This window comes from Solea senegalensis, linkage group LG5 (assembly GCF_019176455.1).
Source record: "Solea senegalensis isolate Sse05_10M linkage group LG5, IFAPA_SoseM_1, whole genome shotgun sequence".
Lineage (NCBI taxonomy): Eukaryota > Metazoa > Chordata > Actinopteri > Pleuronectiformes > Soleidae > Solea > Solea senegalensis.
The window spans coordinates 19,904,030-19,931,781 of record NC_058025.1 but is presented as its reverse complement, the minus strand read 5'-3'; the positions used below and the strand labels follow the sequence as shown (position 1 = coordinate 19,931,781).

Sequence of the window (27,752 nt, the reverse complement as noted above, 5' to 3'; positions counted from 1 at the left end):
CAGTTATATCGAGTGTGCAGTCTTTCTGTTGATAATGGCTACAAATAAATGCATGTATGAGCGATGATAAGTGTAACAAAATGCAGGTCAGGGGACATCTGTAGTCTGTAATGAAATAATATTTTACTGTATTTTAAACACGTGTCCATAAATAAATCACTATGTGAAAATCTCAAGTGAAAAACACTGGTTCATTACAACTTACACTTAATTACACTTATATAAAAAGCTGAGTCTTTTTCCTGTCATGTGATGAATTCAGATTCCAGATGTGAACATACTGGTAATGGTGTAATGAGTACTGAGGAGGTGTCAGTCAGCGGAGAGCTCCTCCTCTTCTCCTGACTCTCCAAATGCCTTCTTCCTATTTCTCCTCTTCTTCTTGGAACCTCCTTCGTCCAACCCACTGGAGAATTCAGAGCGAAACAGGCTGACCTCCCTCTGACTGGGACAAATCCTGACAAGGACAAATGATGATGTTAATTCTCTTTACGGTTTCTTAAACATAGGAATCCTTCTCTCATTGCTTCTAACAACTGGTCATATGACCATGTCATCAGAAACCACTTCATAACCATGAGGAAGTTTCATGGAGATATATTAAATCTGAATTAAAAAAGGTAACTGGATCTGTAGAAAATACAAATACATGACTACTTAAATAACAAATGTTCATGTCAATCAATCAACATCCAACTTACATGTACCACTAAAACGTACATAATAAATACATAAATTAATAGATTTAAGAAAGTAAAAACATCAAACCTTCTGAAAAGGCTTTAGGAACTGTAGTTTGTGTCAAAGACCTGATATTAACATGCATCCTCTTGAATGATCTGATCACTTGCAGATCACACTAAGCACAGATCTGAATGCTCCCAATCTGCCCTAAATTGGTCCTCTGTTCCAATCATAAAAACCACATTAGTGCCACAGCACTGACCACCATACCATTTATTTTTCTAATAATTTAAATCTTATTTCATGTTAAAGCAGCTTGAGTGGAGCTTTTAATCACTCAGCTCCTCCTGTCTTTCTTAAAAATATCTCCCGCTCAGTCAACCTTACACACACAAACATGTTAACACAACTCCTAACACGAAGTAATGACACATGAGTTGTATCCCGTGTGCTGTGAATTTTGTTTTTGATTTTTCACTGTGGACTTTGGTGTAGGAAGTGAGTGGTTTCGAAGGTGTTCTGTTTCCAGTGAAAAGAGGCTGTCACATAGCAAGAAAAAGCAGCAAACATATTTTAACTTATAGGTAAGTATCACAGACTTGATCAAATGCTGATTTTATTGGCGACTATCTGTTTTCCTTGTGCGTGCCTCTCTTCTGCAGCTTAAGTATAAACTCTGTTGATTAGCAGCAGGGCAATCTGAACACACATCACACTACTGACCAGTAACCACAGGATTGTAAAGCCCAACACGGAACACAGGCCTGTAATTATGTCTCTACTGATCCCTGTGTGTGTGTGTATGTGTGGACAGACCTTGTCCAGACAAGCCTGTTTGTGAGGAGCAGCTGTTAACAACAAGAATGACAACAACACACAGTAAATACACAAACTCTGTCCTGTGTGGACGCAGTGTAAACACCATGTGTGACTGAAGGGAATGAGTGTGTCTGTCTGACACCATACATCCGTTCTTTGCTCATTAACACACAACCCCTGCTGAGATGACTGGCACACAGAAGCTAATGAGGCTCTGCTAACTGAGCTCCACCTTCACAATAAAAGCACCTCGGATGTAATGCAAGAAATGTAACATTATACATTTAATGATTTAAAGTTCCTGTTAATTGATAGAAATATCTCCTTTGACTTTGTCACCCCACAGGTAAATGTGTTACTGACCACCTTGCAAAATCTGAATGAAATCTTGAAAAATATCGCCTCATTATTAAAGTATCACTTTCACACATATATTGGTCTACTCGTGTTTGTGGGGGCCAAAGTCCACAAACGTTGCTTTTATTATGTGTTTGTAAATAATATAAACGTAAACGCAACGCTATTAAACTTCCTGTTCAACAAAAATGCAGGGAAGCGACATTAACCCTCTACAGTCGCGCCTAAAGTAGTTCTGTTTTCTCCCTCCTAATGCACAGCCACACAATCAAACTGAACTACTCACTTAAGTGTTGACAGAGTCTGAGACCATTGCAATTTGTCAGTGTTTTTACAGAATACAAATGTAAATGCTCCGGTATCAAACCACATATTTAAAGGAATCATAGGCGCTGATCCTGTGTGTGCTCCGGTGCTCGAGCACCCACTGAAAAAGTTGAGCACCCACCGGGGGATAGCCATTTCAAAAAAATTAAATTAAAAAACCAACTAAATAAATAAATAAATAAAACTGCATCTTTAAAATGAACTGCACCCATCTGAATTAATAAGTGTGTATGGTGAATAAAAACCATAATGTGTGTAAGTCGTTGTGTGGGCATGACATGCGCATCAGTGCTTGTATAGCTGGTTCAGTGTCACAGCACCGGGGACAGCGCTGTTTGTGTGTGTGTGTGTGTGTGTGTGTGTGTGTGTGTGTGTGTGTGTGTGTGTGTGTGTGTGTGTGTGTCTGTGTCTGTGTGTGTACAGGTGCAGCACGATCAATAGACAGAGATACTCAGGTTTAATCTTGTAAATAAAACCTTCGGCCCGAATTCAATTTTCCCTCTATTGACGTAAACGACGTGAAGTGAGGAGAGAGAGAGACGGGAGGCGGCTCCTTCCCAACCCAGGACCTTCTCTCTCCCTCTGACCCGCCGGAATAGAACAGCACCCTCTCGGTGTTCCGAGTCCATCAAAAAGGCTATATAGCATGAATTAGAAAACAAAGAAATTCTTTATAAAATCAGATGTTAAGAAGCAGTGAGCACGCCACCCCTATATAGTCAGAATGATATGATCTTTATATGATGGTATTTATATAATTAGGGCACCCACAGGCAAAAATATAAATTGGCGCCTATGAAAGGAATACTACACTGATTTGCATTTAGCTTTGTATTACTAGAATAGGGGTAATCAGTGAAGTATTCCTTTAACAAATCGCCATTTTAATTGCAGTTTACCACATACATACATCAAACACAGCAGGAGTCTGCTCTTCTTCCTGATTTCTCTACTTCATTTCCTCATTGTTAAGAATTTGAAATACAGTGGCAGAGCTTTTCTGTGTGCCTCTTCAGGAAAAAGACAGCTCAGCTAGTTAACAAACCAAAGGCAGAACAGTGATGAACTGTTGATAAAGTGCACTGAGGGTTTATCACAATCTCACCTCCCCATCTCTGCTGTCTTCTTCTGGTTTTTCTCTGGACTCTTGGTCTGGTTTTTGTTCTGGTCTTTTTTGTGGTGCTTGGCTCTGGGGCCCACTGAGCCTGTGGCGGAATTCAGACCCTGTGGCGCATCTCTGAGGCCGAAGCTCTTGGCTGTGTGACCCAGGTGGAGGGACCGTATGTGGAAGATGTGTTTGAGGTGAGCAGGGTATGTGGTGTATGCCCGCAGGAAGGACTGAAGAGCTGGTGACATCACAGAGGCATTAATTACACACATCAACCAACCAACAAAGACAGTGACTGGGTGTTCAGAGAAGAAGAGAACACTGACGGTACCTTTCTTGGCATTTTGCACTGACTGAACGTCCATGTGAACAAAGTTCTCAAAGTGTGTTTGCAGAACTGTTGCTCGCTCCCTGATCTCCTGCTCCAGAGCTCTGGACGACATCTGACAACAAACAGAGCAACAGAGACAGTGTGTCTTTTTGAAAGTGAGGAGAGTGCAGCAAATGAATGTATCATGTATAACATGCCTACAAACAAGTGTTTCAGAAGTATTCTGCATCCATACTAACACACATGTGACATACAATAAAGCAAGCATAGAATCATGCAAACACACTTATGTTACTCACTGTTACACACTGGACCTTTAACACTGACTCATGATGATGTTGTCTATCTTGACAACAGTTTTAAGGATTAACAAACTGGACAAGTCAGACATGTACCTAATAAATGTAGACAATCCTAAACCATGCATAAAATCCCATCTATCTCCAAGCTGGAATTCTGAACTACCTACTCCTGTAAAAGAATTCTGAAAAGGGCTTGCAGCACCTAAACCACATCCAAAACCACTACTACTCTCTAAAGGTCACCTCGGTCCTGTAATCCAACAAAAGCTTGGAAAACCCTTCAAGCAGTAGAGATTTTACTGAAAAGTCTGATGGTGTACTCTCACCAAATATGGTGTAAAGTTTTTATGTGATGCAAGGACACGAATAAGAAGAGTAACCAAATAATAAACAAATAATCCTGCTGCGATGAGATCTGAGATCTCTGTGAGCAGGAAGCCATCTTACCTTACTGTGGTATTTGCCCCGCCCCTTGTAGGCGTCGTCCATCATCAGACAGGACAAGACGTCCAGCAGCTTCATCTCTGATAGGCTGAAACATATCAGACACGTCCAGACGGTGAGGACCCTGAACGTCAGTTGTTGTTCTTTTGCTCTACGTATTGATTTTTATGGTAGTAGAAGGTGATTGGCTGTGAACAGACCTGATATTGTGATTGGCCAGCTCAGTGATGAAGGCAGTCTCAGCGGGGGTGAGGAAGAGGAGACTGCTTCCCTTTCCTCCAATACGAGCAGTTCGGCCAACACGGTGAACGTACTCTGCCGTTGCTGATGGGGGAGTGTACTGACGAAACACAGCAACAATAAAAAAGCTTCAGAATATATCCACACACTTTAACCTGTAACTTTCCTGGACTACTGATCTGAAGTTAATATTTACCTGAACAATCCAGGTGACCTGAGGAAGGTCCAGCCCTCTGGCTGCCACGTCCTGAAACATGCAAACACAAGGCATCACACAAAGTGCAATGCAGGTGTGGGACAGGTGAAACAGTGAGGAACAGGGTGTGGGACAGGTGAAACAGTGAAGAACAGGGTGCAGGACAGGTGAAACAGTGAAGAACAGGGTGTGGGACAGGTTAAACAGTGAAGAACAGGGTGCAGGACAGGTGAAACAGTGAAGAACAGGGTGCAGGACAGGTGAAACAGTGTGGAAAAATGTTGGGCAGCTGTGGAACAGCGTTGGACTGATCAAGCAGAATAGTCAAGTGTGGAAAAGATGGATAACAGTGTAGAGCAGGTGTACAGCAGGTGTGGGACAATTGAAACAGTTGCAAAACAGTGGACAGTGGAACAGTGTTGGACAAGGGGAACCAGTGTGGGACACAGATACTGACCGTACACAGCAGGACTCCAGACTGAGAAACAGAGAACTGCTGAAACACATCTGATCGTTCCTGTTGGACGAAACAAACACACCTTCACTGACCACCTGATCATAAAAGCACAACCAGAAGCTCCCGATTTAATGAGTTGGGCACTCTTACCTCCTGCTTCATGTTACCATGAAGACGCATGAAGCCAAACGAAGACTTGTGATTGGCAGAGGGCCCAGAGAGGACAGAGGTGAAGAGAGAGTGAAGGAACTCTACAGACTCGCAGCTCGAGACAAAGACGATGAGTTTGTTGTTCTGTGAAAACTAATTACAAATAAAACATGGACCGATCATATAAGAGGAGCAGATCAGGTGACCTGGGGTCAGAGATGTTAGACACGTTAGCTCAACAATAAAGAACGACAACAATACGGCTCCACTATGTTTATCCTGAGACTGATTGTGAAATATGTTAGATAGTTCAGTTTTTTGATATTCTTCCCCACCCCATCTTTCTCCTAAAAGACACATCCTTGCAAGGTATGTGCTGTGCACAATTTTAGGGATTGGATCAATTAGTTCTACTAGCAGAATACCTTTAAAACCACTTTTAAAAAACACTATAAACCACTCACTCCCTGCACCAAAGTCCATACAGAAAATCAGTGACATTACATCACAGCAGATAGAAGTTGTTGATCCAATCAATCATTTAATTCAAATGTGTTATTCTATGACTTTGGTGTTGAATCATGACAGAAAAAAACCTCACACATCCACTTCTTAAGACAGGTGTATAAAGAGAAAACAGTCGGTCATCATCTGAACTGTCTGAACTGGCAATAATACTTTTATTATTGCATTTTATTATGCAACCTTGAACTTCATCAAGCAGTTTGGATTTACTTTAATATTCTCGTCAACTTTGGTGCTATGTCAGTAACACAAACAACCACATATTATTATTAATCACATTATTAATATGTCTCCAGATTACCTGACATTTGTCCAGTATGAAAGCAGCCAGACAGACCAGTCTGATCTTACTGGGAACCACCACCACAAACTGCTTCAGGGCTTCTGGTACTGCAAAGCTCTCTGACTGATTGGCTGGGCTTGGGTCAGATATGAGAGCTGGGACGGTGGTGAGGTCAGAGGAGGCGGGACCAGACACATGGATGCTGGCAGGGTCATTCAGACAAACATCGGCCAGGTGAGTCACACCTGGATACAGTGGGATGTTACAGAGTGGCTGGTTAAATCCAGTAGACAGTACACTGACTAAAGGTAAAGTTTCTCCTATGAAGTACATATACTGTACATACACACATATATATATATATATCATCCCTGTGATGTCATTACCTTGTGTCAGTGTAGCAGAAAGCAGGACATTCTGTCTGCTCGGTCCTGCACTGTTCAGGCTATTCAATATGATGGTCAGATCCTTCTCAAAACCCATGTCCAACGTCCTGAAAACACACAGCAGGTAAAGCCCTGGACATGAGAGTAGAAAAGCAGCACATACTGGTTTCCTCATGATGCTGAGTCAGTGTTAAAGGAGACATATTATACCCTATTTCTCCAAGTTAAAATAGTTCCCTGGTGCCCTAATGAACATGTCAGTGACATGCTTTGGTCAAAATACCATAGAAATGAAGCACCATAGCAGTTCAATAACCCTGCTAAACCCGCCCCTTTCAGAACGCTTGGTTTTGTGCATGGTCCCTTTATATGCAAATGAGACACAGGCAAACACACACCCACTTCTTCCAGGGGGTTTCTGATTTGTCCTTTTACTGCGCTCACTCGCTCAGCTCCTGTTCCCTCTGCTCCATTCCTCTTTTAATTAGGACGTGTCAGAATGGTCAGTTATGAGCTCTATGTGACCTTTTCTTAAAAATGTGTGTGTTTGTATGTCGGTGAAATACGTTTGTTGACTAAATACGGCGACCGCTGGCCGCAGTCTGATGTGAAGTGGTGTGAACACACGTTTGCTGACTTTATCCGGCACATTAGCTTCATAGCTGCAGCCACCAACAGCACACTTGTCCCTCCGTGTTGACATAATACCGCTCTTCCTCCCTCGCCTGCACTCTCGCATTTTATAGGGACAAGGTGGAGCTAAGGTGGAGCTCTCCAAGTAAACTTACTGGTGGGCGGTAACATTCGCGGTGAAATGCGCATGCTGCCGTCATAAGCGCAGGGAATTCAACATCGAGTGTTTTATCGCCTATACTTACACTAAGGGGGACCACGAAAACATGACTGAGTATTCTTTTTCCACACTTTGGCGACTGGTATATATAGTATAATATAAGTATTGAAATGGTTAAAAAGTTGAATTTGCATAATATGTCCCCTTTAAAAGGTCCGATATGCAACATTTAGCCTCAAACGATATCAGGTAGTAGAGTAGTTACTGAGAGTACAGAGAGTGCCATCAAACGCCTTTTCTGTGTGTTGTTATTGAACTTCTGCTTTAGAAGGAACATGCTAGACTCTGTGTATAAATGCACTGCATTTAAATTTGAAGTAGGGTTGCTGACTGTGCTCACATGATGGGTACATTTCAACACTTCCCAATTATCTTCATGATTTGTTAACTTTTTAGAAAACAGTTACAAAATCAAGATGTCAAGAAGGCAGAGAAAAAGGTATGAAAGCTTAGTGGCATTCATTTTTGTTTAAGTCTGACACGTACTCAACTGCAACAATTAGTAGCGCTCAAGTACTATGTACTTAACCATAAAGTGGAAATAAAGAATAAAAGAACAATAAAGACAGACTCTTGCTTTGGAGCCAAGTGAGTAATTTTCCTTGAGAGTAGTATCAGTGCAATCATATCAGAGGCAACAGAAGTCATTCTCAATGCTTTACCAGAAAGTCTCTGAGATTCAAATCTTTTTTTTTTCTTTTGAGGGAGACAATGCCAAGAGAAACAAGGAAGAATTTAAGAAAGCAGAAAAACAAGCCATCTAAGGATTTTTTGGCTTTTACAAAAGATCTTATCCTCCAGGGACACAAACCCTGAATCTGTACTGAGACTCTGCAAGTTATATTACTACTGGAACACAAAGAGGGAGAAAGATCTGAGAAATAAAGATGTTCAGCAGTAACACAAGTTTCTTGTGAGTGACTTAATTGAAAGTTACCTGTCGGCCTCGTCCAGAATGAGCCAGCGTGCGGCACTGAAGGCGATGCTCAGGGTGTTTTTGATATGATCCACTAGACGTCCAGGAGTTGAAATCAGGATGTTAATTCCCTTTCGGAGCCTGAAGACACAATGCAGCATGAACAACTTTTCAAGGACACACAGCTTCATCAAAGACAACTAGAACATTCACAATGACGCCACAAAACTGACAAACTGTAAGTCAGACTGTTGTCCAGTATGTTCCAACATTTTGCTTCATATTATTTTCACATTTCCAGTAAACATCCTGATTTATTTCCAGCTCACAAGAGCATGAACTCCAGGATGGATACAATGACTCCATGCTGTAACTATGAAAACAGATTCCTGGAACTTTTTTAAAAAGGCCAGTGGTAGTAAACATACCTGGCCTTCTCTGCTTTCCTCTTCTCTCCTCCCATCAGGACACCTGGGACAATCCAGGTAAATGGCTACAGAGTGAGAGGGAGTGAGAGTAAAAGTGACAGAGTAAGTAACAACTATGTATCACCTAAACAGTAAATAACCTTCAAACCTTTAGGCAAACCTTCCTTCTCTTATTGATATTACCTTCAGAAGTCTCTGGAGGGTCTGGAAGGTCTGCAGAGCAAGCTGAAGGACAGAAGAAGTCTCAGAGTTAAGAGTCAAACCGGGACACCAGCACAGTGAATACGATGACTATCTGATAACAAGACAAAGCACAGGTGTCTCTAATCAGATCAAACCTCTCTGGTGGGAACGATGATGACCGCCAGAGGACCATCTGACCTGGTGATCTTCGGCCGCACTGACTGAAGACTCTGGACCAGTGGGACAGCGTATGAGAGCGTCTTTCCTGAGGACATATGTGTAACAATGAGTGACCACATGCACACATAACTCAATCCACTGCAGTCATGACTGTCGCACAAATAACGTCAACATGACTGTCAGAGGAGGCCGAGTTAGTTCAAATCTACAAACAAAAAACATGGAAAACTGAACCCTGCCCTAAACCAACTGTGCTTTAAACAAATCATAAATCATACAGCACATCTGAATTTGAATCATCAAATACACCTTTTCCCAAAAGATTCTGATGCATTAATAATAGTTTTTTAAATGGAATCACCCAATAAAATAAAATACATGTAAGTCACCTGTTATAAGCAATAGGTCACACATTACTATGAAGGTAGTTAGGTCTAGCATTTGGCATGGGCAAGAAGTCGCCAGTTGTGTGAACACACTGCAAGAGTGATGAACACAATATCAGTATAAGATTTCTCCACATTGATCAGGCAGGGCTGTGGACTCTGCAGATGGTCTGTGTGGTGACCTGATCCAAGATCAGTGACCAATGATGGTTGAACATGCGATCCTGATCCTCTCACCTGATCCGGTCTGAGAGCGAACTACAGCGTCACGTCCTGACAGAAGGACTGGGATCGTCTGTTTCTGTACACTGAATGTGCGCGCGCACACACAAAAAACACACACGTGTAAGAAAAAACTGTTTCCTGTTTTTTTGCAATTGAATCATGAAGTTCACATGATGCAAACTGACCTTGTTAATGTGGAAACATTCAATACTTTGTTGAGCGTCACCACCTGGTGGACAGAAACCAGTCAATTAGACAACAGAGCAGCGTACACTGCCACCTCTGCTGATGAGTCTGCATATTTCCACTGTGTTCACATGATGTAAATGTCATCATCGCCCACGTCGCTATGTGGAGACCCTGTGCTGACGTTCACAAGAACACCTACAGTATACTTTCTGACCGTGTGGACCATATGGGCTTTTGTTTTGACCAAAGAACTCAGAAACCACTGATGTTTGTTTGAGGTTAGGCAAGGAGGTCTGTTGGAAGTCCCATCTGTACATCTCAATCCTCAAAGAACACAAGGACATGTGTGTAGAGATGAACACTTTCATCAAGGTTAGGGTGTGTTTCATTTGCTCACCTGTCAGTGGCAATGTCATGTATTAGCTATACATGACATTAAGTCATGTATAAGACTCAATATGATTTTATTCCCTCATGTGTCAAGTTTACAATCAATCTTTAAGATATTTGTGGTTCTTAACTTCATAATATCTGTGCATTCAATTAGCTGCAAACATGTTATGATACTCAGAAAAGTGTTAGTCCAGACTGTTGGTTCATGTCCTCTGCATCTGACAAAGATTGTGTGAACAGACTCATCACTCTGTCATGTTTCTGTGTTGTTGTAGTTCTGATCGATGTGTGGAACTTGTTAAGATAAGAGTGCTGTCTGTGTGTGTGTGTGAGTGTTACCAGGTGTGGGTGCAGATCCAGATCTGAAAATGAATCACTGGTGAAAATCTTCTCCTTCACTTGAGAAACAGCTGGTCTAAAGGAAAGACGGAAAATGGAAGAAGTGGATCTAATTAAATGTCTTGACTAACAAACAAACTATTTAATAGAAAGTGAAACCGATGTCAGCTGACTTAGGTCAGATGAGCAGCCAATCAGAGGAGGAGCTGGGTACCTGTGGATCTCAGGTATATCTGGGTTGTGTTTGAACAGAGAGGAGGTCTTGATGCTGCTCCTTCCCGACTCCTTCACTCCATCCTTCTCCCTTGTCTCCTTTTTCTTCTTCTTCCCGGTCAGCTCAGGGGGTGGCGCCTGAACACACCACAGACAGTAATAAACAAGTGGTCACACTTGAGGAGAAATTAGACCTCAGGGAAGATGAACAAGTGAAGGTGCTTACCTGGGAGTGTTCAGAAGGAATAGGAGGAGGAACAGGAGGAGCCTCGATCTTCTCGCCCGGCTCCTCTGCTGTGTCCAATGGCTGCAGCCTCCTCTGTTTGAAGGAGCCACTCTTCTCCTCTGTGGGGGTGGAGCTGTTCCTCCTCTTCTCTGCTCGCTGTTTCTTCTGAATGTTGAACAGATAAACATTAAGAATGTTTCAGAGGAGAGCTTTCATGGTAAAAATCTTTCTGTAAATGAACCAGACACACTGACTCAAAATAAATGAGTGTGTATGTGCCACAAACAAGACTGACGTCAGAGATCTGAGACCAGTGTTGGCCTTTATTAAACACAGTCTTATGGTGCATTACACGTGTGTAATGCCGTGTTAAGTGCACTCCTGTTTCCACAGAACTTCACATCAAGTTAATTGGTTATCATGATAGCCAGTGGTGGCTGGTGATAAAAAATCTGGGGGGGGGGGGCATATTTTAATGAAAAGAAAAGAAAAAGCTCTACACGAATCAACAGAAAAAAACAGCTGACATGGATCGAAGTGATGGGTGATCAATTAAAGATCAGACATGATGATCGCTGTTCTGAGCTGAGAGCAGTTAAAGATTGAGAGACACACACAGAGGGTGGGTGAGAGAGAGAGAGAGAGAGATGGGTAGACTGATGCCTCTTGCTGTGGCAGTATAATGTTGTTTCAATCCAGTTTGACGTTCGCAGACGTTTGTAAATACATGATTGACTCAGATGACCTCTGAGCACAACAGGAACACATTAATAGCCCCGTGAACAGTCTCAGAATAAAATCAGTATGAGTATTATTCAGTTCAGTCCACCTTAAACAAACCAGCACAGTAACAATGGGGTTGGGAATCACGAATGCAATACGCAATACATGGTCCACGATACCAATAATATCACGATACAACAATTCTGTGATAACTAATATATTGCAAGACAATCATATAGTGATACATCAGGATATCTGTGAAAGGTGCAGGATTTCTCTATTTATTCACAACATAGAGAACTATCAGAACATAGAGAGACTATGTCTATGTAGTGAACATGGATGAGGCATCTCTTAATGTAGCCTTCTCTGCCATTATCTTGCCGTTAACTCCCCATTCTTCAACCAGGTAACTTCCGCCCAGTTTCCCCCATTCATTTGAGCGGCGCCGCCATTCCAGTTTGTTCATTAAATAGGATAGATGGACTAGGATTTATAGGATTATCTTATTGCACGAGGAAAGACAACGAAATATCACCAAATTGATATTTTGAACCACCTCTGAGATCATTAAAACGAGATGAAGACAAATACACTTACTCTGGCCCATCGCTGCTGAGCACTCAGAGGTTTCTTCTTAGCAGACAGAGATGAAGGCAAACTGCTGCTGATGTTCAGACACAGCTGGTTATCTTCTGTTGACATCCTCAACAAGCCTGAGAAACACACATGCAGGGTTAGATTCATATTTTGTGTTATCATACAATCACTGATAGTCAATGGGATGGGACAATACCACTTATAGCTTGGCATACTTGAACCACTTACTTACTTCTCTTGTTTGTACCCAAATGTTGAAATGCACTTATTGTAAGCTTCAGTAGTTGAACCGGCATAAAATAATTGCTGTTGTTTGGGATTGTTTTATCACCTGGGATTCAGACAGTTTTCTGAACGGTGTCAGGAACTGTGTGCATGAGATTCAGTGTCTGCTACAGTTAACGAGCAACATCCATTAATCCCTCGTTAGTAAAGTACAAAAGATGGACGTGATTCTGCCGTTACACACACACACACACACACACGTGAGTATTTTACACGTACAAACAACACACGCGTGTATGTCCGCACGTAGCTCTCTTATATCGTCGCAGCTGACGTTAGCAACATGCTAACAGCAGCTACTTTATCTCTGTAAATACATTTTAGTTTAAACTCGTTAACAACATTTCAGTAAAACTCACCGAACACACACGTGAGAAAAGCTTCCTGGTTCTCACTGAAGCCCCGCCTCCTCCAAGCCCACGTTTCAGTTCGTGGGCATGCGCACTCGCCTAGGCTGGAACCTCAGGTCTCATGGCGCGTGTACACACACACACACACACACAAAACATAAACATAAAATGAGACATAAAAACAATGGCAGATACTGTACATAGTGTTATAGCAGTTCTTAACAAATACAGACAACAGTTCTCCTCACATTTCTTGTCATACAATGTTCTAAATGTTGTAATGTGCTCTTAATGCAGCATACAGGAGGTCCATAGAATGAAATAAATAAATAAAAACAACAACATACACAAATACAACTATATACAGTAAATACAACACATCATATGGCTGGTTAAAGTCTCATTGACACTGTTTTCTGATTCATCCAAACAGCACATAAAGTTGTACATCAGATGTCTTCACATGTAGCAACACCAGAGGACATGATGAGCCTCTGCCTACTACTTTTCTTGTAGTTGCACCAAGAAATTCAAGTGTATCACCTTTCAGAGTCCTGACCTAACCTTTAACTGAGGTCATGAAAGAAGGTAGAATTATTATGTCAATTATTAAGTCACCAGCAAGATTCCCATTTTACCCCATGTCATCATGGGAAAAAACACACACTAGTCACATGAAAGTCAACAAAAACTTTATTGGATTTATAACAATATGATACCAACTTGTAGTACTGCATTACCAGGTAGGGGATTTTGGGGGTTCTGCAGCTCCGCCAGCATACTTGTAAACTGCTATCATATGACTGAGTCTTTTTTGTTTGCAACAAGTGACTGCTCATAACCAGCGATGGGCTAATATACACTAACAAATGCCAAACTATATGGATGATGAAAATTGTTATTGTGAGAGTCTAAATGTTTTGAAATGAATTGAAACAAACAGGCTCATAAACCTACCTGTGATTCCATCTTGAATTAATTTGCAAATTCATATTTTTGACCCTTTGAGCTTGCTGTTGTACGCAACGAGGCATGAGATGAGAGGTGGCAGGTTTCCAGCCATCCATCCATCCATCCATCCACTGCTTTATCCTCGATGAGGGTCGCGAGGGGGGTTCACCAGTCCATCACAGGACCACATAGAGACAAACAACCATTCACTCTCACACCTATGGTCAATTTAGGGTGTCCAATTCACCTAAAGGTGGCAGGTTTCCACAACTCATTAATTGGATGTCTGCATTTTGGGATTTGGGGAAACACACCTGACCTTTTACAACATTATCATTTAATCATGCAAACAATCAAAAGATGAATCAATCATGAAAATGTTAATTACTAGTAATAAACTGTCCCCAGCTTCTTGACACAAAAAGGACCTGAGGACAGACAAGGCCAGAACATCTTGATCAGTCCCCTTCCAGGTCCTGGACTCAGTTCTGACTGGACTTCAGACCTGTGATTGATGAACTGGATCAGCAGAGTCCTTGTGAGGACCATCAGTCCAACATGTCCATCAGTCATCAAGTGATGCAAATGTCACCTGATACATTTGCTCAGAGGCTTCGCGGCAGCATGAACAAGACAGACTGTGTCTTAGGTCTCTGCAGGAGACGAGGACAAACAGTCCATCATCACATCAGCAGCCGTCAGCTCCCATTTCCTTCCCGCTGCACTTCCTGTTGTCGACAGAAAGACTTAAAAATAGAGCTGTCAATCATCCAGGGGGCCTGGCGCCACTGGGACTCAAACCGCCGCTCAGGAGGATTAATTATAGTCATTGACCAAAATGTTCACTTTGAAACGAGCAGATATTTGAACTTAAGATGTGAGAGATGAGAAGAGACGCTGCAGCATCTGACAGCTGCCGTCACTCACACACACTCATTAATATTATTCTTATTAACAACTTGTCCAACAGTAACAACACATACAACGCTGCACTGTTCTGCTGAGTCCAACATGTCCATCTATGATCACTATCAGTTAAGTGCTTGTAGTGTGAAATGATCAGCGTAAAATGTTTTTTAATGAGTGAAAGCTGTTGAACTCTGAGCCGATGAGGCTACACACATGCATGCACACACACACACACACACACTCATGCATGCATGCACATACACACTGAACTCTGAGCCGATGAGGGCTACACACATGCATGCACACACACACACACACTGAACTCTGAGCCCGATGAGGCTACACACATGCACACACACACACACACACACACTGAACTCTGAGCCGATGAGGCTACACACATGCATGCACACACACACACACTGATATGTGTACGCAGATATCGCATTTGACTCAGACCAACGTCCACCCAGGAACATGTATATCAATCTCACAGTTTACAATATTTATACAGAAGATATGACACAATCCAAGGTGAACAATTTATCTCTTTACACAACAAAGGACTACAAGTCCCAAAGAGACACATTGAAAACAAAACAACAACATTTAAAAAATGTAGGTCAGAAAAAAAATACATTTGGGTCCAGGTATGTTGAGGTGGAGTTCCTGTCAGACTGTATTTAATCTGCTCTCCAGTGCCTCGAACACAGAGTGTGGATCCTGATCAGCATCTATAAGAATCGCATCTGGATAGACAGACTGTACACATCCACACACACAAACAGACACAAAGCATGATCATGTCTCTATAAAATGTTCTGTGCACTTAAATTCTGATATCGTGTTAGTGAATTTTGGATTTTCAGGGTGTGCAGTGTGTACAGTACCTGCAGAGAAGCCGTGTGTGTCCTGTACTGGCTCAGAGAGTCTGTCACACTCTGCGTACTGTCCTCTGGTCTGGTCCTCAGCCGGTCCTGGACCTGAGAGTTGGGAGCAGGTCGAGTCACACCGTGAAAACTGAAGGAGGAGAACCACAGGTGTTTTTTACTGCTCAGCTTAAGGTCCAACGTGCTTATTTGTTAATTTGATATTTCATTTATTTCCCTACATCATATGAGTGAGCTCTATGAGTCTGTATGAGAGCTGTATGAGTACATGAACATGTAAAGTTAGTGCTGTGTACTGGCCTCTCTCCGCTCCATGGGTCTGTTGCTCTGAGACTCAGTCTCTCCACACAAATGTCATCCGTCAGCTCCAAGAAGAAAACTCTGAGAACACAAGAAGGCGCTTTGATCAGCCACTTATTGACATCACAAATCAGTTGTTAGCTTGTAGCAGTTGATGTTGGTGGGGCGAGGGGTTTCTGGCCCCTGTGGTCAGAAATTAGCAGGAGCTTAAATAATGCCCTTGGAATGTTTGTAATTGCCCTTGAAATGTGCATGATGGCAGCTTTTAGTGCTCCCATAAATTGGATAGTTACCCTTTGCGTCGAAAATGGCGCATGAGACACCTGGAGCACACACTTGTGCCCCTTTATATTTCACTGGACTGAAACTCCAAACCTTTCAGAATGCTGTGACCAGAGTACTAACCAGAATCATATCACCATCATATGGCTCTCGATAAAAGAATGATAGATTTTTAATGAATTCAATCTTTAAATGGCCATGCTCCATCTAACATTACTGACACACTCACTGAGTATACACCAGACAGAACTCTAAAGATCATTAAACAAAGGTCTTGTTAACATACATTCTAAATGAGCGTATGATGCCTTCAGCCACTATGGTCTAACTATCTGAAATTCTCTGCCTCATACAATGAGATATGCTACCACTGTGTGTTCTTTTAATAAATAAATAAATTGATTGATTGATTGATGATCTTAAAATGATCCAGAAATGATCCACAATGCCCCCAAACAAAGTTGTAGATGATATTAGTGTGTGTATTAGTACATGCAGTACCTGTTGGGCTGCTGCTGGGACTTCTGCAGCATCTTGGCTTGCTGCAGGTCTTGAGGGAACCCATGGAGAACCCAGCCTCTGCAGCTGCAGTCCACCTGGCTTAGCCGTTGTTCCAGAACCTGCAGAACCAAGGGGTCTGGAACTACAGTGACAGTGGATCATCAGTAACCACAAATGAATTAATACACATGACTGTGTCCAGACAACAAGGTCTATAAACACAGCACAGGGTCTGCAGGTTCACCTGTCGCTGGTCACTCTACACTGAAAGTGCATTTTCATTGTGTGTGTGAGTGTGGTTACCTGGTCGGCTATCATCCAGGTATGGTTGGATCTTCTCTCCCAGACTTGAACCATCAGCTGCTACAGACCTCAGCAGCTGGCCACAACAAACTGACAGACATAGAGACAGGAGCTGATAAGTGTGAGGCTATGGTGAGGTCAGCTCAGGCCTGGTGTCATAGCACTAGTTAGCAGTGGAGTGTCTGTACCTAGGTCATAAGCAGTGTGGATACAGGGAACAGGTTGTGCTTGAGTTAGTGTTGCCAGTTGCTTTTATCTACAGGATACGATGACCAGGATGACTGAGGACAGTAATTCCCATTGAACACAGGAAAGTGTTTGCATACCATCCACTATCTTGTATTTCTCTGACAGCAGTCTGGCCTGGTGACTCTTCCCCGATCCGGGCCTACCAAACAGGAGGATTCTGGGAGTCCTGGAGCGTCGATGAGTCCGGACAAAAGCCAGTGCTGAGACAACAAACAGTTCAGAATCTGCTGCATATCACCAGTCAACACATTCAGCCCATTATCAGCTTATGTTGGTGTTTTTTGTATTTTTACCTTGTTGGTAGACGTCGGTATATGATTGGTTACTGTTGACGGTCTTCAAGACATGTTGATAGGCTGACATTAGACCTGTGACTTCACAGCGGAAACGCTGCAGCTCAGCCAGATGCTGGTTCTCTGATAGGCCATGGTCCTTCACCAGACGCTGAGCAATGACATCATCAACCTGCCAGGTGAAGGTCTGATGGTACACATCTGCACAGAGGAAGTGATGTCGTGAGTAATCAGTAAAATCATGTCTTCAAATGTCACATGTTCTCATCTTCACATGTTTCATGACTGTGGCAAGATGAGCAGACACAGACTCACCTCCAGTCAGTGGGTCGACTAGTTTTCCCATCCTCCTCTCCAACAACACATCATCAGGAGCGTCAAGCATCACTGACACACACACACACACACACACACACACAGATACACAAAAAGATTTAGATAGATTTAAACAGTAAATAAGTTCTACAAATGAACTAAATGAGCTGACGGAATCCTCATCTGTCCTCACCAACATGTTCAGGGATGACCCCAACCTGCTGAAGACTCAGAGCTTGCAGACGAGTCTGAGGGATTCCCTCCAAAACCCAGCCCTGTAACACACACACACACACACACACACACACACACACACACACACACACACACACACACACACACACACAGTTTGCTCTATGAAACCACATTTTATTCATTTTGCTGGGCAAAGACTTCTTGGGTTCTAACACAGAGTTGTTGCATTTCAGAACCAATGCTTGGTGAACCAATGCGCATCACTTAATAATGGTGTGTTCATGTGACGTAACTATAGTGACATTGCATAGTTAAATTTAAATGACAAGATTTGGGTACATGTGAATGTGAAGAGGACTGTAGTTGCCAGAACAGTTGTGCTTGTGTTACTTGTAATGCGAATAAATACAAATTATTACCAAAGTCACATAAGTAACACAAATTTAAAAATTGCTTATTGATCAGTTTGAATGCACCTGTACACATATGGTATAAGCCCTAGCTGCTACGTCATCACTACCCCAATTAGTCCCTTTTATAACCATACACAGTACAACTAAAGAAGTGACAGGTGTGGTGTGCTACTACTGCTGTAGCTGACAGACACACATCATCTCTGGCAGAATAAAACGTGCAAAAGAAGGTAGTGTCCACACAATCACTCTATGCCACAGAAACAACCTCCTTTTGCATCGCTATACTGCTGTAGCCCATCTGCTTAGTGGTTCAACATTAAAAAATGGTCTGCACATCTTGGTTCAGAGTTTCCCAACTTATAATGATTAAGGCCAAAGCATCTGAATGACATCAGATCATTAGGATGTGATGTGTGACAGCAGGTGTATTCACTGTTCACTGCTGCTGACACATAAAGTCTAAATAAAACCATTGTGTTTAACGCAGCCGCCTGTACACTCCGTTCTGGGGAGCGATTCCCTCAGTGCTGATTTACAGGCTAAATAAAGATGACAGGACCGGCAGCACTGACACACACAGTGTATGGATGACAGGCTGTGAGTGTGTGTGTGTGTGTGTGTGTGTTGGATGTACAATTTTTGTCTTCAATGGCTGTTGACAGTTTCTTGTGAAATGTGAAATGATGAAATAACACTAAAAATTAACAATTTATTCACTTGTTTGAAGGACCACAACTGTCTGAATTTAAGAATAAACGAAGAAAGGTATATACAACTCAACTCTAAAATATAAAATACATATATGTTAGAATGAATAATTAAAAACAGGAGAAACTGACAAAAAAAATGATTTTGTGATTCACAAAATCATTTATATATATACAGTGGGGCAAAAAAGTATTGGGACACCCACCGATGGAAATAATTGTGGGTGACAATGAGGCTATTCAGTTGAAAATTCTCATTAATGAACACTGTTCGTACCATGGGGTCATACAAATATACATTATCATATACAGTTTATACTGTATATACAAATATAGATCATAGTTCATCAGACCACCGACATGCAATTATGATCTACTGAGAGAGCGAGAGAGAGATAGAGAGATAGAGAGAGAGAGAGAGAGAGAGAGAGAGACAGAGAGAGAGGATGTGAGACAGAGAGAGTAATTAATGTGACATGAAAAGGCGGGGCTCTGATGGGAGTTATCAATCATCCACACACACACACACACACTAAGTCCCTGGTGTATGAGTGATAGATTTAGCCTGCAGCTAAAAAACAGCCATTAACTGCTCAAAGTAACTGCTACACACACACGCACACACGGACACACATACACACACAGAGCTACACACTAAACAGTGATGTGAAATGCTAAATGCTGAAGCTAATCGCTGCTGGCTGGAGGCTGAATGAAGCATTTGTTTGTAGAGTTTAGAGAAAAAGATGATAGTTTAATGCTGTTTACTGCTGATCACTGATCAATGAGACTGCTGCCCTCTCTCTCTCTCACATGCACGCACACACCGCACACACACGACAGACAAAGGGATCACAGATTTGTTTCCTTGTCAGAACAAAGGTAACTGTTCACAGGAGTGAAGCATAATAAAACTGGGATTAGATGGTGTTTGTGCAGACTTCATGACCACAGAATAAAGGAGAGAACAAGCATGAGAGAAGTGAACATTAACAATGAAGTGAGACGGTAACACTACTGTGACATGTGGCATCCTTGTCCACCACCTCCTGCCCCCTTGACCCTATCCCTTCTTCCTTTCTTCACCCATCTCGTTAACACATCTCTATCATCTGGTTGCTTTCCGGACTCTCTTAAAGAGGCCAGAGTGACCCCCCTCCTCAAAAAACCTATCCTCAACCCGTCTGAAGTAAATAACTACAGACCTGTCTCTCTTCTTCCTTTTCTCTCCAAAACTCTGGAGCATGCTATCTTTGATCAACTCTCCTCTTACCTTCACCGGAATAACCTTCATCAGTCTGGTTTTAAGACAGGTCACTTGACCTGAGTGCACTTCGGCCAGGGCTGCCTCTCTCTCCTCTGTGCTCATCCTCTTGGACCTCTCTGCAGCGTTTGACACAGTTAACCACCAGATCCTTACTTCCTCCCTTCAAGAACTAGGTGTCTCAGGCTCTGCACTTGCCCTACTCTCATCTTATCTTCAAAACCGAACATACAGAGTAACCTGGAGAGGATCTGTGTCGGAACCTTGTCCTCTTTCTACTGGGATCCCTCAGGGTTCTGTCTTGGGCCCTCTCCTCTTCTCTCTATACACCAACTCTCTTGGTTCTGTCATTCACGCTCATGGTTTTTCCTATCACAGCTACGCCGATGACACCCAACTCATTCTCTCTTTTCCCTGCTCTGAAACACACCTAACAGAACGGATCTCTGCCTGTCTGACCGACATCTCTCAGTGAATGTCTGACCATCACCTGAAACTCAATCTCGACAAGACCGAGTTTCTTTTTCTTCCTGGAAAGGGCTCTCCCACCACAGACCTGACCATCACCCTCGACAACTCTGTGGTAGCTCCCTCTCATACTGCAGGAACCTGAGTGTGACACTGGACGACCACCTCTCCCTCGCTACCAACAGCAGCACATTTTTCTATCACTCATCTTTCATACACATCTACACACTGCCAACACAGCTGTCAGGAGCAACGTAGGGTTAAGTGACTTGCCCAAGGACACATCCCATTGAGACTAGAATCAAACCCACAACCTTCAAGTTGAAAGACGAGTCGCTTTACCACTGAGCCCGATGTGAGATGATAGTCTTCTGCTTTTTTGCTTGGTAACTTGGTGTCTCTGATCCATTTAATGATATAGTGGCATAGTGATATAAAATGATTGATTTCCTTTATAGACTTTGGTACGTGGAGAGTGAGTGGTTTACAAAGTCAAACAAAGGTCCAGATTCTCCCTTCTCTGTATTTGAATTGTCATAACAGCAGAGTAGACATGTGAGAGAAGTTCAGGTGCTTGGTCGGGCAACTGACTGTAGTTGTGAGCTTGAGTTGTGTTGCTGTTGCTGTTGTGGTCATGTTGTTGTTGTTGTTAGTGGTGACAGCAGTTTCTCCTGCTTTAATTCTCTTAAACCGATCAAAGAGCAGCTCCTATGTCCTGATCAACGCTGACAGGAAACAGCACGTGATTCTAATGAGGAGCAGCAGAGAGGATGAGCCCAACTGAGAATAACACGCGTGATGTGACAGCAGCACAGCTGTTTGATCAGACCATCTCTGGGGAAACGCTCCGACACGCTGCTCGGCCTGCTGGGAATCGTAGTAAAACATAGCAACAACCAGAGTGCTAATTATTATCATCACAGCAGGACATTATGGGGGAGAGACAGACTGAAAACGGAGGATGTCTTCATACAGTTGTAAAGTTATACTACATCCCATTTCTATCAAAATCACACTGTTGTCAACACACACCACAAGGTGCTGCTGTGGTGTCAAAGGTTAAAGCACATCACTACTTCCTCAGAAGTGAAGGCTGGTTTGATTGACAATAAATGAACAGAGAGACTGTCGGCAGCTCTTGTCCTAGTGCTGCATCATCTAATCTTGATGAAGGTCAAATTCTACCTCAGAAAAAAGGTGTGGCCAAGGGCAACCACCTGATGTGATGTCATGGGGGGTTGGGTTTAGTTATTTGTGTTTTGTATTAGTTTAGTGTGTTGTCCAGTTTATTTTTATTTGTATATTAAGTTGACCTCTTTTAGGAGCTCACATCTTGAGTTGAGTTATAAAATAAAAACCCACCTTTTCTATGAAATTGCTCCTGTGTTCTGTTCTTTACTGCTTGGTCCATGACACAGAGATTTTAGGGATGTGTGGCTTTTTGTTCTTTATCAAATTGAGAGATTTAAACAATGATTTTTGTTCCAGCAGAAAAGGGCCGATCTTAGGTCATTTTGTATAGTGTTCAAGAGCGCGATCCTCTGGATTAACATAGCAGCAAATCATATCTTTAAGTTTAAACGCATAGACAGATTTAGCAGCATTAAAAAAGTGAGACTTAAGATCACTCTTAACACTGGTGTTTACATGTAAACTTCCTGGAAATACTGCAGCTTATGTCACCGAGTCTGTGGCAACATCCAATCATATACCAGGTAGGTCTCGCGAGACAAGAGCATATAAAGATTAGAAGCCTTTGTTATGATCATGTGTAGGTAATCCTGTCTGTCAGAGGGAGGTGCTGCTCCTGTTGCGTTGTGGTGACTGGAGATGCTGATTGGCCAGCTTTAAAAGGATGCCTGCTAGAGACGTCTCCCTCTCTGCCTTTGTCCTGACCCCCAGCCAGACCATGATGACCTGCATCGTGACGTGCAGTTTTGATTGGTGTCAAATATGAATCTTTGATAAAAATGTGTGAACAAAGGAACTGTATTATTTAGTGCAGTCCTGGTAGGTAGGGGTGAGTAGCCATTTTGTTTGGGAACTTTTTTTCTCCTGTTGTATGTTAGGGAAGCAGGTAAGATTCCTGTATTTTCTTTATTATTTATCTCTGGATAGGTAAGTTAGTTTTTCTATTGACAGATATTTTGTTTGTTATTTTGGCCTTGCTCACTCTGAAGTTACACTTTTTTGTGTCGGACTGCAACTTTGGTTATCTTGGTCTCTGGGAGTTTTTCAACAAAATCTTGGCAAATGTGATGTTTTCTATTATTACAATATTATACGTTATTTTATGTTATATTTTATTATATGTATATTTTATTCTTACAACATTATTACTATACCATGTTTCACAACCAGCTTTTAAAATGTCCAGTGTGTCATCCAATAGTGTGTGAGGGGTAAGTTAACTCAAATCGGCAAGTTAACAGGTAACAGATCCGATGGCAGTTAAATGTTTTAAGCCGAGTCTGGACACAATCTGGTTGTGTGTGCTGATTACAGACACAACTACAGACATGTTGCCAATGAAAAACAGTAGGTGGGACACAGGAAATGGTGTCTGAAGACAAAGATGACGGGAAGTAGAGTGAAAATCAAAACAGTAGTGATTAAACTGTCGCTCTCGTAGAGATGGTCGTTCTTGTGAGAGTGTAATGCTTTCGCTTGATTTGACAAATCATGTCGTCATGTATGTACTGTGATCCCTTATCAGACAGTCGTTAAATGTGTGATCCCTAGTCTTTAAGTTGCCTTAATAAAATCATCTGAAACGAGGACCCCTCAGACCTCTGGTAGAGGACCTGAGCATTGAAGAGACACAAGACTATCCTAGTGAGGATTGTTTTGTATATCCAAAGAAAGCAAAACATAAATGCCAGTATAAACTGTTTGCACACTGTATGGCTTCAGTGGATGTTTCGAAAGCAACGGGTCATCAGTCAATAACACTGAGACACACATGAGCTATCATGTTTTATTCATGCTTTCCCAGAATCTTAAATGCTAGAAAGGAGTTTTGCCTCATCTCTACAGGACTGACTTGGAAGGATTAGCTACTAAGAAAGGATCATTGCATGTGAGAAGCAGTGAGTGAGAGTGTTCTGTCCTGATGCTGATGCTGTGTGTCTGAATGCAGACTCACCCTGTTGAAGCAGTCAACCTCGTTCAGTCTCTGCTGGATCAGTCGGGAAAGCAGCTCAGCAGGAAGCTCCTGAGCACACAAACAATAATCAAAGATCACAGGATGCCACACGCACATAAAGGTCAGCAGTGCACACAGTTATGGACTCTGACCCTAACCCAAGGGTCAAATGGTTTTTCAAATGTTTTTTGGGGTCAAGGACGCTAACGGGTGAAGAAGCATTCTGATGAACCCCCTCATAATCCTGATACTGATTAAGCACTACAGCATGATGAATGACACCTGTTTTATAGTCATGAACATGTGTAACAATGCCATTTATTATTTTGCAATACAGCATGTGTTAATGTTTACAGAGTAATTCCACATTTGTTTTTGCTGTCTGTGGTTTTCCTGACAGACACGTATAAGTATGTGTCCCTATTGTCTGTGGCTGCACCTGTGTGTGATGCACAGGGCAGGAAGTGACTGTTTCACCCACTATGTTTTGTGCTTTAGCGTCCTTATTTATATTTATTATTTAAATTGTCCATATGTTTCTGAGTGAATTTGTATTATTTGTTTTATTCACTTTTTTCACTAATTAAACTGAGACTGCCTCTAAAACAGTTTGTGGTCCACCCCACAACCTCACTTTCAGATCATCATTGCCGCAGCATCATCAGTGCAGCCACACATTCCTCCACATCCGTTTTGATCCATAAGTTATGGGTCATGGACACCCATGGGTCTCTGGACCACACTTTGAGAATCTATGTTCAAGATAATCTAAAACCAGTACTAACCACATGTTTTTGGACTTGAGAGACGTTGTTGTGGGGGCACCACATCATCAGGTCAAGACAGTGGTAATTAAAAAGTCATGAGGAGTTGTGGTGTGTGTGTGTGTGTGTGTTTGTGTGTACCTGTGTAAGTGTGCACTGTCGTGCCTGTTCACCCAGCTCTGATTGGTCCTGCAGTAAACTGTCTGTGGTCACATGAACAGCTCTTAGCTCAGCACTCAGCTTCTTAGCCTGAAAGATAACAACAATTAAATAAAATAAAGTATACAATCCTTTAACAACATACATAATGAATAGATTGTTTTTGTCTGCTCTTTGTTTTAATCTTCATATTAAACTCACCACAGTGTGTTTCCCGACAGCTGGAGGACCGAGCAGCATGATCTTGGGAACTGACAGTGGAAAAGTGCGAGAGAGATCTTTTTCATTTGTTCAAAAACACTCCCATTTTCTATCACTTTATCCTGGATAAAGGTCACCAGTCCATCACAAGGACAAACAACCATTCACTCTCACACCTACAATCAATTTAAGCTCAGTTGACACAGTTGAGCTTCAGAATGCGGTTCATGCCGACTGTTACTAATAAAGAGTTTTATAGTAACTGAGACATGTGAACATGGTATGTTATAAGTGTGTGTGTGTGTGAAGTTACAGCTCCATCTAGTGGCTCATTCATCATGAGAACTTATCAGAGCTATCACTGAACATCTGAACACAAGAAAACAATGAACACTGAGTGAGAATCGTGTTCCCATTCCATTCCAACCAATGACCTTTTGACACCTGGGCTGAGAAATCCCTGAGGTTCATGAGAGTTGACTTACTGTCCACACTGCTCCTCTGCAGAAAACGGATCAGGTAAGAGATCGGATCATCAGGCTGATCAATGACCAGACTGGATACCATGCTCTGAAACACACACACAAATGAGGTCTTTCTCTCAGTCATGTCTCTTTCTGTCTGTCTGCGGGAGACTAGAAGCTTACACTTTCCTTTACCTGCACCAGGTGGAAAATACCATGTGTGTCAGCGTAAACTGAAATCTGGGGAGGAATCCGGAGAGGCTTCACTGTCTCATCCATAGGAGCAAGAGGAGGTGGATGGAGGCTGCTGATGTGTCACTGCAAATATACTTAAGAGAGTCTATTTCCTGAAGGGCCCTGAATACACCTCACTGCACAAAAAATATAAAAACATCAAACCAAATTGTTAAATACCAGTGATTATTATTTACCATTTTGTTCCAGATGTTGATATTATATATTATATCTAATCACCAGACAACAAAAATGTTACTTTTAATGATCCTCTTGTAAATAAGGTCAAAGACTTTCAAAAGTATTCCTCCCAGTTTATTTATACAGTATATATTTTTTTACAAAGATGCACTGATGTGGATTCCTTCTCCTCCTGTTGTGTCCCACTCACTTGCTGCTTTTGTCTCAGTTTCTATGTGTTCAGAAAGTATATTAAATTAAGTCCATCATCCATCCATCTTCTACCGCTTTATCCCCCACATCAGGGTCAGGGGAGGAGCTGTGCCAATCTCAGCTGACATATACATGTTGTTTGTCTATGTATATGTATATGGGCCACATATATATATACATAGACAAACAACATCCACTCTCACACTCACACCTATGGTCAATTTAGGGTGTCCAATTGACCTAATCCCCATGTTGCATGTTTGTGGACTGTGGGAGATGCTGGAGAACTCGGAGAAATCCCACGCACACACGGGGAGAACATGCCAACTGCATGCAGAAAGGCCCTTGTTCTAAATAAAGTCTTCACTATTAAAATAAGCAAGTGATCTGAACCCTGAATGTATATTGTCATGTTGTAAATTAAATATTGTGTTGTTTCTTCATGTGAGTAACTGATGGTTATACTAAAAACTTCTCCCATGATTAGAATCTTTTTCAATAAACCTCTTCCACATTGGTTGGTTGGTTGGTAGTGGGGTTTAACAGAAGAGGGCATTCTAAATGTTGTTTCTTCATGTTTCTGCATAGAAAACCAGCTTTCTTCATTTACTTTTATTAATCATAATTAAAAAGGTTTATGGCTGCATTTTCTCTTAGCAGCATTACTCAAAAAAGCAATAGATGGATTTTGATTACATTTTCTTGGGATGTAGATTATGGCTCATGGAGTGAATTAGTCAATGTTGCCTTCAAATACTTAACTTTTATACTCATTTAATCCACATACTCACATTATCATGTTCCTTTACAATTGCATCACATTCTGATTCTATTTTACATAAATAAAAACGAATCCACCTTCGTATGTTTCCTTTAACCACAGGAAGTGGTGTTGAGTTTGTTATTGGCCTACGGGAGTTAATGGCGCATTTGACTAATCGAGCGCAATTCTGCTCGATTAGTCGAATGGTGTGAACACAAAGCTTGATATGTTTCCCTTATAAACACATTTTAATCTCAGTTTAGAAAAAAAACACTAACGTGAGACTTACCTGTCGTTTCACTGTCGGTTGCTATGAAGCGTTTGTTTGTTGCTATGGAAAAACGTCATCAGCGCGCGTCGGTCGGCGGGGTTTGTTTGTTTTTCCGTTCTCCAGAGCATTTCCTCCTAACTATACTTTTCTTACTATTTATTTGTCTCTAGAAATCATGTTTTACATAATATATGTATCTCATACGTGCAGAGTTTAT

At 41.9% G+C, this 27,752-nt stretch overlaps 2 protein-coding genes across 3 annotated transcripts; both read right to left on the bottom strand.

Moving 5' to 3' along the window:
• Positions 1 to 101: 101 nt before the first annotated feature.
• ddx31 (DEAD (Asp-Glu-Ala-Asp) box polypeptide 31) lies at positions 102 to 13,163 on the bottom strand. Of its 2 annotated transcripts, none has more exons than XM_044026954.1 (21): positions 13,108 to 13,163; positions 12,464 to 12,579; positions 11,141 to 11,305; positions 10,916 to 11,052; positions 10,702 to 10,777; positions 9,966 to 10,009; positions 9,793 to 9,863; positions 9,145 to 9,254; positions 8,990 to 9,031; positions 8,807 to 8,871; positions 8,400 to 8,519; positions 6,610 to 6,716; positions 6,242 to 6,468; positions 5,416 to 5,568; positions 5,266 to 5,325; positions 4,809 to 4,859; positions 4,573 to 4,712; positions 4,376 to 4,460; positions 3,627 to 3,738; positions 3,293 to 3,533; positions 102 to 457 (listed from the first exon to the last, which is right to left on the bottom strand). In XM_044026954.1, exons 2-21 carry the CDS (start codon positions 12,566 to 12,568, stop codon positions 313 to 315), a joined length of 2,256 nt encoding a protein of 751 aa, XP_043882889.1. In that variant the 5' UTR covers positions 12,569 to 12,579; positions 13,108 to 13,163; the 3' UTR covers positions 102 to 312. The 2 variants fall into 2 exon arrangements, with proteins under 2 accessions (XP_043882889.1, XP_043882888.1); XM_044026953.1 differs by lacking the exon at positions 13,108 to 13,163 and adding an exon at positions 12,696 to 13,079.
• Positions 13,164 to 15,488: 2,325 nt separating this feature from the next.
• Positions 15,489 to 27,599, bottom strand: LOC122769069 (adenylate kinase 8-like). Its single transcript, XM_044025344.1, has 15 exons — positions 27,554 to 27,599; positions 26,070 to 26,245; positions 25,896 to 25,980; positions 25,411 to 25,460; positions 25,192 to 25,299; positions 24,287 to 24,355; positions 18,285 to 18,366; positions 18,092 to 18,163; positions 17,777 to 17,977; positions 17,561 to 17,683; positions 17,235 to 17,324; positions 16,932 to 17,073; positions 16,149 to 16,229; positions 15,849 to 15,978; positions 15,489 to 15,720 (listed from the first exon to the last, which is right to left on the bottom strand). Exons 2-15 carry the CDS (start codon positions 26,151 to 26,153, stop codon positions 15,631 to 15,633), a joined length of 1,407 nt encoding a protein of 468 aa, XP_043881279.1. The 5' UTR covers positions 26,154 to 26,245; positions 27,554 to 27,599; the 3' UTR covers positions 15,489 to 15,630.
• Positions 27,600 to 27,752: the final 153 nt, after the last annotated feature.

Excerpts from the sequence above, each read along its gene's own strand:
- ddx31 (XM_044026953.1), bottom strand. The coding sequence starts at position 12,759 with ATGCCGGTTCAACTACTGAAGCTTACAATAAGTGCATTTCAACATTTG. Across the intron at positions 11,306-12,463 it reads CTCAGCAGCGATGGGCCAGA|AAGAAACAGCGAGCAGAGAA; the intron begins GTAAGTGTATTT and ends TTCAACATTCAG. Across the intron at positions 4,461-4,572 it reads CTGGCCAATCACAATATCAG|CCTATCAGAGATGAAGCTGC; the intron begins GTCTGTTCACAG and ends GATATGTTTCAG.
- LOC122769069 (XM_044025344.1), bottom strand. The coding sequence starts at position 26,153 with ATGGATGAGACAGTGAAGCCTCTCCGGATTCCTCCCCAGATTTCAGTT. Across the intron at positions 24,356-25,191 it reads GACAGTGCACACTTACACAG|GAGCTTCCTGCTGAGCTGCT; the intron begins GTACACACAAAC and ends TTGTGTGCTCAG. Across the intron at positions 17,684-17,776 it reads TACCGACGTCTACCAACAAG|CACTGGCTTTTGTCCGGACT; the intron begins GTAAAAATACAA and ends TTGTTGTCTCAG.